At 42.5% G+C, this 16,141-nt stretch overlaps 1 protein-coding gene across 2 annotated transcripts in view; it reads right to left on the bottom strand.

Annotated features, from left to right (window-relative positions):
• The window catches only part of tei (irregular chiasm C-roughest protein teiresias), a 463,293-nt gene that overhangs the window by 387,777 nt on the left and 59,375 nt on the right, over positions 1-16,141 (bottom strand). The window contains exon 3 of one of the 2 annotated variants that reach the window (XM_076364369.1): positions 14,323-14,349. The exons of the other annotated variant lie outside the window; for it this stretch is intronic. Coding sequence (XP_076220484.1) covers positions 14,323-14,349 — 27 coding nt within the window. The remainder of the gene's footprint in view (positions 1-14,322; positions 14,350-16,141) is intronic. 2 annotated transcript variants of the gene reach the window in all.

The following is a 16,141-nucleotide window of genomic DNA, read 5'->3' as shown; positions in this document are numbered from 1 at the left end:
TAACTAGACTATGTAATCTAGATCGAGGGTAATGAAAGAGAATTATTAACCCGAAAATGTAGTGAAATTCTCCGTTGCACTGTTAAACCTTTCGTTATATTTCACCACGTAGACTCATCCCGCAAAGTAACAATCATGTATATCCAATCTTCCTAAATAATCGAGTCTATCTCGTCTACCTCAATTTCCCATTACAAAGGCACCACACCTACCCGATCAACTGGAGCATTAACCAAAGCCAGCTGTGACGTTAGTAAATCATCACAATATCCTTTCCAAACACACATTTCACGTTGAAAAAGCATCAACGGCGATAGCTTCGCGACGTCGCTTTAGAAACTTCCCAAATCTCTTCTCGAAAGCGTCGCGTCGCGTCGCGTCGCGTCGCGTCGGTTCAAACACGTTCCAGCTTCTCGCGAACCCGACGTCTCGGCATCTCGAAAACGACGCGATCCGTAACGGTAGGATGCTACGGCAGCGAGAAGAGAGAAAAAAAATGAAAGGTTGGGGCAAAAACGTCGGCAGCAGGCCGAGAGCCTAAGTGATTGCCGGAAGTGACATCGGCGGACGGGTAAACGCTTTATCGCGGAGCTAACGAGGCAGCCCGCGCGACTTTACCGCGCTCGGTTTCGCGCACTGCCTCAATGGAAACGGGATCGGGGTAGGTACCTGGCGCCCGCCCTCCCCAAATAAATCCTCTTTTTACGACAGAGATTTATGAAAGCCATTCCCCACCGCGTTCCCTTTCTCGTCCCTGTCTTTTCTCGCCTCCGGCCTACTCCATCTTTCTCTCCTTGCCCCTGAAATAAGAGGGAAGGAATTGCGCCCTCGCGTCGTCGATGTCGTAGCCGCCGTGGTGGTCCTGCTAGGCGTAAGGATGGGCTCAGGGACGAACACTGGAAACTCAACCGAGGCTGAGTATACCGGATTCCGAGCAGTTTCAGGGAAAATGAGGTAATTAGGATGCAGACGAGGAACGACGTTCCCCCACCACCTTTTCTCTGTCCCACTCTCGCTGGGCACGTAACTGTGTGTGAGCGTGTGCATGCGTACCCTTCTCACCCCAGCATCACTCTCTTTATCTAGTGTCGTCTAACTTCCTTCTAGCGTCCTCTCCGTTCCCCTTTACCTGTTCGTAGTCTTTATCCGTCGTCGTCTTCCCGCCACCCTCGCCGCCTCGTAGCATGCCAAGAGCACGGGGACCGCGCTAAATCAAAACTCCCTACTAAGAAGTCTTTAAGCAGCTCGCGTGTATGCAAATTACGCGGCTGCGGCGGCAATGGAAGAAGCTGAAGAATCGAGTCCGCGGAACGAGCTTGCTGAGATGAACTTTAGGGAGGTTTTAGAAGATTTGGAGTTGGTTAGATGATGAGGGGTAATTGGCGATGATCTGGTCTATGTGCATGACAGGGAATTGCGTTGGGAATTGAGTAGTTAGTTCGGAATGGGAATGATTCGATTGGAAAGATCATAATTAACGGTATTTGAAGGATATTGCAGGAATTGATAAAAGGTAATTAAGTTAAATTGACTGTGAATAATGCGCTTCTTTGGCAAAATGAAACGTATATTTATAAGAGAACGAGAAAACACTTGTTTATCTTTTATTCGTTACTATGAACTAGCTATCTACGTAACAGACATATCCATCATTGTCGTGAAGTTAACACATTTCTACTTCGCTCCACTTTCTACAAACCATTCCATGCAACTGTGTACTTGCACGAACATTTCCAAGCCACTGACAAAATCTGGATACTAAGTTTACAAAAATCATTATTCAACGAGGCGATTGGCGTCATTAATTCCATACGGAATTTACCGCGAGTTCCACGCAACAATTAATATTCACACATGTTGTTCGACCAACCCCTCCCAATTGCAGAAATATCGTTTCCCCGAAGATACATCTGCAGAAAAATCTGATACTCGGATCGAAAACTCGCACATCCCGCGCGTTCCTTCTTTCTAACAAACATTTTCTGGAATCCAATCCCGGGTACCTGGTACAAAACCGGACGGCAAACTACACAGGATACCTGTTATCCGCGCTAGCCAAACACGTAGTGACCTAGCACGAAATAAGGGCGAGAGGAGGGAGGGACGGACGGAACGAGGAAACTCGGTTCGATCTCCCTGGGGGTGTGAACGGGGACGAGGAACGGCCACTGGCGAGAAAAATAAGAAAGAAAGGAGGCGAAGAACAAAGAACCAAGGAGAAAAAGAAAGAAGCGAAGAGCGAGAGGCATAGAAAAAGAAAAAGAGAAAAGGAGAAAGAGGGAAAGGGTTGAAAGAGAATGAAGAAAAAAAGATCGAATGAAGGGGACTCTCCTAATTCGCGTGGCTTCTAACCGCTTTCTTTCTAGCTAGGTGGTCGACGATGCTTATGCCACTCGAGTGTGCTTCAAGCACCGGAAGGGTGCTTTTGTTGGGAACGCGGCCAGAGGTGGTTCCGTTGTCGCAGCATACCCAATGCAAATGCCGGGGCGGAAAGGTCACCAGTCAGGCCACCGTTTCAAAGAGTGAGAGAAAGAGGGGAATGGAACGCGTTAGGGCCATCAGAGGAAAAGGAGCGAGAGAGATAGACAGTAATCGTGGAACAAGCACGGAGCAATTGATTCGCGAATCGAAATTACGCGGGTGTGACCTGGTCGGGAAAGTACAGGTCGAACGATGGATATTATCGTGCATCCTCCGGCGCGGATGACGGCAGAGAAGTGCAACGGCTTCATTAACAGCAATTTATCACTGGATCGGGCTGGCCAGCGGGGGCCAGGCGGCATACGCCACCATTAACCCCCTAAGGTCGTTAGGTTGCGGTTTGACATGAGAACATGCCCATAACACTGTTCGGTTATACGTACCTAACGTTGTACCACCTATCTGGCCGATGGTAAAGCACAGATCCATTGGCCTGTGCCTCTAGAACGCGTAGACCAGCCCAGGACCGGTGGGTGCGGGGAAACAGCAAACGCGTCGGGGGACACGGGGCTGAATGAAGATGGAGAGACCAGAAAGCGGACAGGATGAGTAAACGAACGTTGAAGCGAGATGGCTAGAGGGCGGGAGGGAGTGCTCGCTGCTACGTCACAAGCTAACCATTAGCGGTCGTACAGGCTCGTGTTTAGACACCCCGTTATTGAATTGGTTACCTACGCCCCTGTCCTGGATATCGCGCCTGATGTTACACGCTCTGTCGTTAACGTTAAAATCGACAAAGCTACTGAACCCTCCGACAGGGATTTTCGGTGTTATTAGTCTCAAAGCGACCGAGCTCGGGTTAATTGAAGGCGGTCGAAGTTGTCGCCCCAGCCTGCACCAGCCTGTTTTCGTGCCTGACGCGAACCGGATACTCGCGATCGATCGATTTATCGGTCCCGTCGATCGCACAGTGACATTTTGGAAAAATGTCGGGGCTGTCCTGTCCGCGTCCTCGTGACCTGAAAATGCGGATTTCGAAATGTACCAGTGAGACTCGATTATTTTTACTTCTCGTAATTTAGTGGATCGTTAAAAATTTTTTGATACCGATAGCTGGTTCGCCCCGTCCAATTTTTAAAAAATAAAAATAAAAAATATGAGAAATATTACTAACTGAACAGGTATGAACAATCACTACAGTTAAGGGTTTAAAGTATATTTTTTGGAATATCTCGAGAACTAGTAAGTGTTGAGGATAAATAACTTTGAAATAGGTATGCAATCACATAAAAAATGAACGAAAAGTAATGTGTATCCAATATAGCAATAACTTAAGTTCATTGGTTTTCTTCTTGTAGCTAAAGCTTAATGAATTTTCAAGTGAACTCGTAAATTATCGTAATTTCTCATATAACAGTAATTAAATTCACTAGTCGAGAAGAAGGGTATCTGCACAGAAATAATGATAATAATGATAGTAACAATTGAAATGAAGTGACATCGAGCCATAAAGATTCAACAGAACTTCAAACATCCTTAGAATAAGCTAACGAGCCTTTAGACGAGCATTATAAATCTCATTGGACCGCGTACAATCGGGCTCGAGTTAATTGAACGTGTTCGAAATTGTTACCAGTCTCTATTTCACTTTAACTTCGAGCGACTGTCTGCGATTCATTTGATTAGAAACTACTAAATAATCTATATCCACTAATTTATGGGTTATCCATGGGTACTAAGCTCTATATTGCTCAGATATTCGGTACACGAACCTACTTAACACGCACTCTGTGTTGGAACATGAAATTCGTAACAAGCTTAAGTTTATTATCATACAAGCGGGCTTGAATGGAACCTCTCAGGTATTTAAGAGTATTATCGATAAGTACTACCGACTAGAGGGATGCTCGGGTATTCTACGGCGGTATTCACGATATTGCTTGGAAGCTCGCATAATAGCTGGAATTCTATGCGCGAACTGTGGATATACTTCGAATTCTAAATGAAGAACACGTCAGGCAAGAGATTATGCATGGGATAAGCTAGCACGTGCGGCACAACAGCATATAGGATGAACTATCGTGTTCCAACAAATAAAAAATGTGTAATCAAATTCCTGGAATACAACTTGTTCCTCGTGAAAAAGGATATTAAGCATTCGTCGCGTGTATTTAATTTCAAATGTAGGGTTTCCCAGGTTTTAATGTTCAAACTCTTTCAGTATATTCTATGCCACTAAATAAGAAAAAAATTCTATGCAAACATAGGTTTTATACAGCTTTATTAACAAGTTATAACAAAAATACGGAATGCAAGTAATATAGGAATAGTAATCCACTAGCTGTTACTGCGAGCATTAGCACGAATAAATCAACAATATTTACATTAGACATTCTGAAATGGAGTATTAATTAACTCTGGAAGCGACAATGTCAAGAAGTAAATACATTGACCTATTCGAGCCAATGCTCGCAGTAAGAAGTCGATTACTATTCCTATATTACTTGTATTCCGTATTTTTGTTATAACTTTTTAATCAACCCCTGTGCAATCTATGTTTGCATACATTTCTTTCTTATTTTGAGAAAGCTGAGACACATTATTCCCTCTATAATTGGTTATCGTGTCTGACCAGTACGTATTCTTTCCACTTAACATGAATGCAGACAGTGGTACATCAAGTTAGATCAACATTCGTGTTCTCTGCGTAATAACTGTACTCGCACTTTTTATATGGAACTAAGTAAAATTCATGTATTAACTACAAAATTAATTCACAGAATTCTGTCGTGAAGAATACTAGAAAATATACTATTAAAACTCGTAAATTAATAATAATACTACATACCTAATAGTCATAATCACGAGCATAAGTACACAAAGATTACAACAAAACTGCACACAAGCATGTATTTAAATGTCTCATAAATGTTCCTATTCAAATTCCTTGAAAAGCATTTGTCAATGAATACAAAATTTCAATAAAATTTCACCTTACATTTCCTAATTGCCGCATGCACTTCGCGGTAAACCTGATTCCATGCGCAGTAGAGTTTAAATATATCCAGGAACACTTTAGAAACTAATAAAAGAACGCCAGTGAAGCAAAGAGTATTTATAAATGCCCGCTGTGTAAAAATTAGCACGCGAGGTGAAACAGGTGCGGTCGACATCGTAGCACCTATCTCCGATCGCAGCAACAGGCTGACCAGACCGTACAAACAACGCGACGTTACAAATCGTTACGAGAGGTCCACGCGAACCGCTCGTCGAAACGTGGGCGTAGGGTTTCACCCAGAACGCGTTTCTATCTGCCGTTTCCCATATCGATGGGGTCGTTTTAATTAAAACGCTCTATCCGCATCCGTCTGTATAAGATTTAATCAGCCATAGACCGGAATCGAGCACGTGTGTAATTTAAGTTCCACCGTATCAGCGCGACCGGGGCCGCCTTTGCTATTCGATTAATCCGCGTGAAAGCAAGGATTTCGGGCTTACATAAGCGGGACGACTCAAAATGAACAAGTCGCGCTCAAAGGCAAACGATCCGCTCATTCCCCATGCGTTGGAAGAATACGTTACCAGCCTGCGCTCCTCTCCGCCGATCCTCCTCATCCTTTTTCATCCTAACCGTACGCGCGTGCGTGCCTCTATAAACCCACAGGATCGATTTTCTTATTGACAACAGTAAGATACTTTGACAATACTTTCGACACTTTAAACGTGGTTCACTTAACGACATTATGAGACATTAAAAATGAAAATTTGAAATTTAGAACAGAGGAAACTGTGAACTGATCGAACTTATTGAACTTATTCACTGCGAAAGTGGATACTTTGACAATGTTTTTAATACTTTAATCTTTATTCACTTAACGGCGTTATGGGACTATTAAAGAGGAAAGTTTGGATCTAAAAATAGAGGAAATTATAAACTTACCGAACTATTGACTACGAAAGTAAATACTTGGACGATATTTTTATCACTTTAATTTTCTCGCTTAACGACATTATGGTAATACTAATAATAATTTCAAACTTAAAAGAAACATAAAGCATAACGGATACAAACGTTTCATTTGGAAAAGAGAATCTGACGAAAGTTCGAATAATAAAATCAAATTGAATCAACTGATACAGTATCGCGATCGCTCATTAAACAGGCTCATTAAAAAACATTAATAAAGAAACGAACGAAAGGGGAGAGAAAAAAAGGGGACGAAAACACAAAAAATCGAAGAGAGGGAGGAGGATACGGTATCGGCAGTTTGAATAACTTAAACCCGGAGAGCGAGAAAGCGACAGCTTCCATTCCTTCAATTATGAAATAATTAACTAAGGATACTTTGAAAGCAAATTGCTTTATGTACTTGAAAGCCGTAGACCGGTATTTCCCCCTTTCAACCACTTCTCACTCTAACTTTCGTGGTAACTGCTAGCCCTACAACTTCTATCTACGGTCCCGCGCCCATGCACGAGTTGAAGCACCCTTCTTCTCTGCGCCCCCGGCTCCAACCGCGTCCCCTACTCCTCCATCGCCACCCTCTTTCCTCTCTTCCACTGTCAATCTCTCTCTATTTCTCTTTCTCTTTCTCCCTCTCCCTTTTCTCGAGCCCTTACGCGCGCAGATTATTAATTTCGTTAATTTCCCCTCGGTTTCCAGAATTCATCTGTTCATTAGATCGCAGCGCGGCTCTTTACTTACAGCCAGGCCGGAACATTTTAAAACTGCGTAATAAGTGGCCGCAAGAACGAAAAGGAAACCCGTTACACGGTATCCAAGTGACTCAGCCCCGACGGCTTCGCACGCAGCTTTTGATGTTTCCCGTTTAATTGGCTTTTCATTCGCGCGGCTGGCGGACTTCGGTTCGGTAATAAATTTCCACGGATTTTCCGGTGCCCGCGGCAAACAATGCACGCGTGCGCCTATTGTGCAACTTCGCGCCCTTTTTATTTTCGCCGCGGGTTAATTTCAATAGGGGCGATCTCGCCGGTTTTGTTTCGCTGAAACACTCGAATTATTCCTCACCAATGGACTGCTTTGAATATCTAATAATACTACTTGTAATTCGATGGTTCACCGGGACGGTTAAACGACTTGGGCTTTAATTACGGGGTATGGTAATGTAGTGAACGGAAATTCTGTGGAAAGTTGTTCTGTTTCTAGAAATAAATGAATTGAAGAATTAAACGGCGGCTGGTGCCTTTATTTTATGCAGTTTTCGAGTTACAGATTTTGGACGGAATTGTTTGTGTACTTGAGTCGTGTCCATTATTTATACTTGAATGCATAATATGTGCGGTTTTTTCTGGAGACGTTTGTAATATATGTTTTTTTGCTTTCGGTATTTTACAATCATTTATTTTCACTGAAATGTTCGTTATATCTTAAAGAGAAATGGACATTTTTATGTTGATGTTGGGTACTTTAAGTTAGATCTTTTATGTATAATTTATATGTGTCTTATAAAAATTGTAATATATATCCTTTACCAGTAAAAGGATATTAAGAAACATTAAGCATTCGAGTACAACTAATGAACATCTAAACTATGCAAAATTTCAGGCAAATGAAAGCGTACCAAACTTGAAGGTTTCCTTGTTAGGGACAATTAATGGTTCCAGGAGCAACTGAGTTCTCTTGTTGACTTGTAGGTGTCTTTAGGGGGAAGCAGACCCTCCCAGGGGTAGAAGCGAGTGGACTTCAACAAACGAAAGCGGACTATAACGAAGCTGAGCTAACTATAATGAACTGAAACAAAACAGAGCCGACTGAACATTTAAGTAAGACACCACGAATAAATGCTATGTCAACAAATTTCTGTTCCTGCAGTAATTACTGTTATTTCAATGAGATAGAATACCATGAATTTTTCATTTCACATCTCAAAACTACATATAGCTTTCACAGTTTCACCAAAAAATTCTAATTTGCAACATAATTGAACAGTCACGAAATATGTAATAAAATATACATTCCTCTTACGCTGTCAATTCGAATGAATGAACATAAATAGTTTAAATCCATAAACTTAACAGTCCGTGCAAAAGTAGGCTCCCCGTGAAATCAACTTAATCATTAATCTCAGAGAAAAACCATCAGAAGATCTATCAATTCGGGTATCAAACACATTCTCAAAGTTACTAATCAAAGTATCCTTCTACCAACTCACACAGAAACACAACAACCCCACCAGCATTGCGAAACGATGTAATCTTTAAAAAACACTCTGCAGGATTAAGAACGATATATATCACTGCCATGTATCCACGATGTGCATAAGAATATCCGCGGAGCTTAGGTAATTCTTTAAGTGACGCCTCATGTATAATTCATAAGGCGATCCATTTCACGCGTCGCTCGCGCGCAAAAGAACAGACGAAAATCGATCGACGGGGTCGGGACACCCCGAAGACCGATCCGATGAATTCCAGGCGTACTGGGTGATCGAGTTTAATTAATGCTTCCGGATGTCGGTCGATTCGCAAGTTCGGGAACAGCCGATCCGGCCCGTAGCGTCCACGATTCCCGATAGTTTATCTGAATGTTATTCCCCGAGATCGGCGAACCAGCTCCGTAGAGAGCGGGATTTCCCCGTATTAAAAAAAAAGAGAAAATAGGAAGAAAGAAAAAAGGAAGAATGTCAACGAGACGAGCGCCCTGGAAAAAGTGACGGAACGAAGTGAATATTGGCTATCTCCCGAGCTCGACGTCATTAAAACTTTTAGATTGCATAAGAATGGCTTCTCGTTCCCTAACGCTTCTCAGAAAACGTCATGTCGAGCAAGGAATTCTTACCCGGCCGAGCAGTAATTACGAGGCTCAATGATAAATTAAATGGGATGAGGGGGATGAAGGGCGGAACAACGGAGGTGAGGTGACGTAGTTACCTTTCTATCGCCATTTCGCCGGACACTGCTACACATTACCCGTTTCGACGCTTGTGCAAGTGGATTACCGGTATTATGGAGCAATATAAGTCGACTCTTCTCCGAATAATACGAAAACTTTCTGCCGTCGAGGGATTTTATTGTAGACAGTGTCGAGAATGCTATCCGTCGATTTAAAATGATCTTTCGGGTAAGACGGTGTTGAGTCACCTTCGCTGGCGACGGTCCTCGGCGAAGTATTCGCGGAGGACATTAGGTTTGAATGACTGGGAAACTTCGATGGGTTTGAATAACTTGAGGGAAAATAGTTTGGGCGAGACGGTAATAAATTTGACGTAATGAGATTCGTATAGGAAACATTTATAGAAATTGTTGGGGTCGGTACGCGATTACGGTGTTCTAAAAGATGCACGCTATAGGTATGTATAGTAGTCGGACATTCATATTAATTTTATGAAGTTGGTCCAGTCAGGTTTATGGGGCTAATAAATTCTGCTATTCGGTAGTCGGCCGTTTGCACGTGATGGCCGCGGACAAAACTAGCATACTTTACGCTCAGTCGAATAAAATTCATCCAATCGGGCAAGACGCAAAGATGGAGCAGCGGGCCGTGCTATTGTTATCGGTTTTTCTACTATGCTGATTCCTATTACTTATGTATTTCTGTCGTACGTATAAATCGTTCGGGTGAGTGAAGACGATATAAAAATGGCGACGCTTTTCGAGCAGAGTTAGCTCGACTTATTCGGTAACGTAAGTTTCGGTACAAGCATGAACACGTTTTACGTCCAAGGATTTAATTACGATTTATTGCAAATGTCTGTAGCTATGACGAGCCAGAAGCAACTTCAGGAAATTTAAATTCAGCGCTATTATATTTCACTGCATCGTGAAGCTAATAATAAAAAAAAAATGTTAACTATGCTATGATCCAATATTTCAACGATGAAACGGTGCACGTTCGAATTGTATTAAAAATGGTTATCGTGAGATGACTCTGTATGCAGTTGCTATTTATTGGAGTGTAACGCAAAAATTGCAATACAATGAAATAAAAGTTTCAATCATTGTTAATAAACGACTCGTATCATATTTAGTTTCTTCCTTTTCTGTACTGATCCTCTGCACTGACCAGTTTAAATATTTCAAAAACATTGATGCTACATTATATTTATATTTCAGGAAACTCCGATAACAAAAGTAACGATTGAAACAAATTTAAATTATGCAGACGTGATCATCCAGCCAGCAGAGATATAATAAAATCAAGCTTACACCGCACAATACAAAATCGTGGTGAACTTTTCGGTCTCCGATCAACGCTCACGCCCTCGGAAATCGTCGTGGCTGAATCAGCCAGTGGAAAGGTATCGGGGACTCGTAAACATGCAAATTAATCGTTAAGAACTTTCGAATGTTATCTAGCCGGCGAGAGGGGAGCGCGGTATTAGCATTCTCTTTTGACGACGCCCGAAGTAATACAGGGGTTGCGTGTCTCAATCCAAACACAAAGGAGCGCTTCAATAGGGGTCGCGCGATAGAGGTGCAAAAGGGGTTGCGCGTGTACTGGGTCACCCTTTGCGCGCGAGATATTACACCGGCGTACTTTGTTTACGAAATGCGTTCTTTCGGAAACAAGACGAAAAGAGCGAAGGGTGGGAGAGCGAGACGTCGAAAGGAAAACAAAAAAAGAAAGGGGTAAAGAAAAATAACAGAAAGGGAACACGCTCGTGACCTAACCCACAGCCGACGCGTTAGCATTTTCGACGGCTGGGCGCGTCGTTACCCGTGCATCGCGTGACATTCTCTCCCTCCAACCTGTTAAATGGCGGCCGGGTTGTACGCTGAATGGCGTAGCCTGTCGTATTGACACAGTTCTGCCGAGGAATGAACTGATTTTGCAGGTACCACGGAAACGACAAACGTCTACGGCAGTGATTTAATTTGAAAAACGCGACTGTGCATGCGCCGCGATCGAAAATGGAAATTCGAACCCTCGAGGGTGTGTAATTTCACCCATCTCGGATTATCATCGAATTAACACCCGCCGACGACGCCAGGAACGAAAACGGGAAAACCGGGGATTTATGCCGCGAGCGGATACCCCGACAGCGATTGAATTTCGTTATGTTTGTCCCCTTTGTGTCAAACGGTCGGGCGCGATACTCGTGTGATGGATGGATTTTTCTACTCCGCGCTCTACTTTTTGTTTCGCCTATTTTTCGTTTTTTTTCGTTCGTTCTTTTTAATTATTGTTATTAATTACGGAGCGCAAGGAACTCTTTGACGCAAAGGAATTACAGCGAAGGGATGCGAGTTCGCAGTGGAACGCGGGAAATGTTCGGGGGAAAAAATTAATTACACGAAGCGCATCCTTCAAAGGTTTTAAATAGGAAATAGGCGAAATGGTAACATTATCACGGTACTTCGGTAATTACGCTCTCTTAATTCTAATTATTTTGAACCGTCAGTAGAATAATTCTACATTCGGCGCGGCGTGTTTCGTGCATCTGCAAAGGACCCGGTTGTCGAAAGCTCGTCGTAACACGAATTTTAAAGGAGTACAATGAAATTTTTGGTTCGCCGGAATTATGAAAAATTACCTAATTTAATTGAATATAAAGTAAAACCAAAACAATGGTATGCAATCTGAAAGCATTCTTTTCAAACTAAAAGTAGTACAGCAGTTAAGCTGCTTCGCAATGCTAAAGAAGCAAAGAGTCCCAGCAGCAATTACAAAAGAGTCGTGCAGATCGCAATTCCAGAGGAGAGAAATCCAACCTTGAAAAATTGCAACGAGCGTCCGCGTATAAGAGACTCCTTATCGTTAAACAAAATCCCTCGAACCCGCTTCCGTCTCCAAACTATCTGTCGGTGAAATAAATCGTTAATCAGTAGCACGCAAACGATCCGGGACTCGGTTGTGGCGGCCGACGATTCACCGAAACCGAGAAAGGGAAGAATAGAGAAAAGGAAAGGAAAAGCAGAAAAGGAGAGCAGGAAAATGTCGAAAGGTATAGTCAATAAGACCGAGGGGCGAAAGAAGCGAAGCTTTTAACGAGCGCCGCTACGTTTTGTCTCCTCTCGAGATCTCTCTTCCTCTCTGTTCCGCTTTCTGCCTCTCCCTCGCCGGCTCTCTGTATTCGGTTTCTTTCCGCGGCGAGATTGCCGGGTAGAAGCACGAAGAAAAACAAAATTACACGGGCGAATTCCGGCATAAATAGTATTTGCTAACGAGTTGCCCTGTTGCGAGCCGCATCCCCTAGCCGCAGAGGGATGGCCCGAGAAATTAAGAGGGACCACTTTGGTTTCGGTCCTCCGAGGTTTAAGGCGAGTTTATGCTCCAATTACCTCGTTTGCAGTATTAATTCGCGCCTGTATACCCGGCCGCGTCGACTGCCCTCCGCCGAACGAAGACACCCGACCACGAGAACCGACGTGGAACAAGAGGCAGCGACGGTTTGAATAAGGAAACGGAGAGTAAGACAATAAGGAGGACGGAAATCGGGGTGAATCGAAGGAGAAGAACCTTTGCAAATGTGTCTCGGGGAACTACAAGCCGCGCGGGGATTACGGATCGGACCGGAATAGAGGGCGTCGGAGCTGGAGGATCGCGGCCGCGCAAAGGATCACAAGTTAGGAAGTCGTAACCGGCACGGGATTAAGCTTGTCTCGGGCAATAACTTCGAGTGAATACGAGATATATCCGGGTTACGTGTAGATCAGGCTTTGGTTACGTGTAGGGACTGTTACATTTGATCTGCTATTTTATTCTGAAAAACTTGTTTTTACGCGGACATAGGAAAGGTTTCGCTATGTGTTAGTCAGAAGGAATTGTCCGTAGGAAAAGTAAATGTTAATCGATTTGAATAAAACTGTTGTTTCGCTTGTCCTGGTAATCTGGGAATTACTCTTTTTGTAAACGTTAAATGTGCGATTTGCTGCCTTGCCTCTAAAAGTATTCATTGAAGTATTGATTAGTTAGTTATTGATAGATTACGCTTGATTGACTTCGAATTTTTACATTTACATTAAATTTCTTTGTTATTGGACTTAGGTACCGTGAAGTAACAAGAATTCTTCTCATCGTCCAGAAATTGTAATAATAATGGTTATACTATAAAGATATGCTATTTTATGGATTTTACGTGTTTGATAGATTAAGTTACATCCGTAATAATAAAGTAGAATACATTCTATAATGTTTACCTGATCAATAGGAATTCAATGAGAAATTTCCAAAACCAATGTATACTACTGCATCACTTTTCTCTACTTTTTGGTTTGTAGAGTTAACTGATTTAGCAAACGAATGGCTCGTATAACCCGCCTGCACGTAGATCTTTAGTTAAGCGCGGGGAGATATTCCGTTGTGTTACATTCCATTTCTTGAGACAAGCAATTTTGCGAATCGTAGAACAGACCCACGCCAGACGTTTGAACCCCTTAATGAGATTTAGATATTATATGGGGAAAGGAGAGAACGGTTCTTTGAACGTGTAACAACGTGAGAAGTTGGTCTTAATTTAATGGAGCCTCGGGCAGACACCGTGTGACTGGATGTAATAGCCGGCGCGAATTTTGTTGATTGCCCTGTAAAAACTTTGGAAAGGCAGAAAACTTTTATAGAAAATTCAAAAATCAGTGAAGTTCAGAAATCTAGAGTGTTATATTTTTGAAAATCATTGTAGTTAGTTTTCAGATTAGAAGTGATTAAAAATTTTAAAACCGTAAGGTTACTGAAGATCGCTTAAGGTCATTTTGTGGCTTGAGGTAATATTTGCTAAATAGAACGCTTTCTACCATGGCTCTTAAGAACACGCTCTTTCATTTTAAGTAAAAAGCTTCCACGGACTATTATTTTTGTCTTTTTGCAGCTAAAATCTTAAGCGAAAAATCCGTTTAACGAAATAATACACACAGCGGTGTGCGTCGCTGTTTTTGAAAAACCCCAGACGACTGAGGGCCAAGAACATGGAGCAACGGAAATCTGGAACATCTATTACTTACAATAATTGCTGTCATCTGGTCCGCAATCTGAAATAACCAGAATGATGTCGGGCTACATTTTCCACTTAACAATTATAAACTAATTACATTTACAATACACAACAATTCAAACTATACAAGGTCAAAAGTATTTTCTTACAGTAACATCTTCTTTGAAATTGAAAACTTCAAAACTTCAAAAGAAAAGTATTTCTATTTTCAATAAACGCAAGATGGCCACATAGATTCAAGTAAAAGCGAAAGGATTAAAATATTTCCCTACGATAATGTTTTCTTTAAAACTGGAACTTTGAATGTTTCAAAAGAAAAGTATTTCTATTCTCACAAAATACAAGATGGCCACGTAAATACAAGTACAAACGAAACAATTCACAATCGACCTTACCGTCCGTAAAACACTAATAATCGAAAACGAGACGCAGAAACTTAGCATACGATCGATTCATTTTTCCTCGGAGTTGGATTAGTTACTGGGTTCGCTCATGCGTGACTGGAGCGTGTGTGCTTTCCCCTTCGGACTTCTTTCTGCGGTGAATCAAACTATCCCCGGGGATAGGTACTTGTGATTCTATGCCAAGCACATTTCAGAGAAGTTCCGCGGAGGGCGAACCGAACTATGGTGCCGCGTATTCTCGGCATTCACAGTTTAATCAGAAACCAACTCAGCTGCGCCATGGAAAGCAAGTTCAGTTACCGAGGAACGGTACCCACCAGCGAAGATAGACCGCGCGTATCGATCTGCATTCGGGAAACTTATCAAGACGAACTACCTCGGGAGGGCAGCTTTTCCGCGTGATATTTCACGGTTACACGTGAACGCTTCCTTACGTACTATAACACGTCAGATTTTTACATTTACTGAAATTGAGTACCGACACCTTATTTCCTGCGACACGTGTAAATGTAAATCTTAAACTGTTCTCGCGGTTAATTGAAATGAAAACGTTTGTTGAGGGATGATTTTGGAAACCAATGAATTTATGATTTATTGGAGTTTGTATTAACAAATTAATGTAATGTAAATTATGTGTCAAAGAAATGTAATCAAACCTAACAAGAGTGAACGAGAAATTAATACAATGGATATTTAGATTACCAAAGATATACCATATTGTACACTGAATTATCAAAACTGTTCCTTCTAAGTCGTTAATAATTGAAACAAAAACTAAATACTATCATGAACAAAGGAAGAAAAAGAACACAATCAATCTTCATCTTCTTGAAAATAAAATTTCAAATAAAACAATTTAATCGCATAAAAATTCATGGTTGAACTGAAAATCAAACATTCCACAAACTACTCCACGATATTCATACTCAAAGTATTCGCCGACATTATTGCCCGGAACGGGCCAACAGGTACGCCCGCTGTCCATCGATCGGAGAAACCTCCCCAAGAAAAAACGACGAAAATTCCGGATCACGATGGGCGCACGAAACGTTTCGGATTCCCCGGGGTGCTAAACTGGACTCGGGCATAAAGGTTCGTAGGTTTCCTGGAGAACGTTAGATCAGAGGAGTGGATATAATCGCTGGTAAATGGTCCGTAAGTAACAGTCGAGGAAAACGTTTGAACGACCCTCATCCCCTCAGCGGCGTTCCGCGGCCACCTTAGGATTGCCGACAGATAGATACATGCGCCGCCGTTAGCCGCCGTCCCAGGCACTCGAGCGACGCTGTATCTTGATTATATTCCATTTAGGGTGCCGCGGACTCGCCAACTCGCGCGGCATTTCCACGCCGAGATATCCTCGTTTGTCACGGGGCTAACCGTGAACCGCGAATTTCTTGCTGGAAATACAGCCGGCCGGGAGCG

Source organism: Nomia melanderi, chromosome 2 (genome assembly GCF_051020985.1).
Source record: "Nomia melanderi isolate GNS246 chromosome 2, iyNomMela1, whole genome shotgun sequence".
Lineage (NCBI taxonomy): Eukaryota > Metazoa > Arthropoda > Insecta > Hymenoptera > Halictidae > Nomia > Nomia melanderi.
The sequence above is the reverse complement of the archived record's forward strand: the minus strand, read 5'-3'. Positions and strand labels throughout refer to the sequence as shown.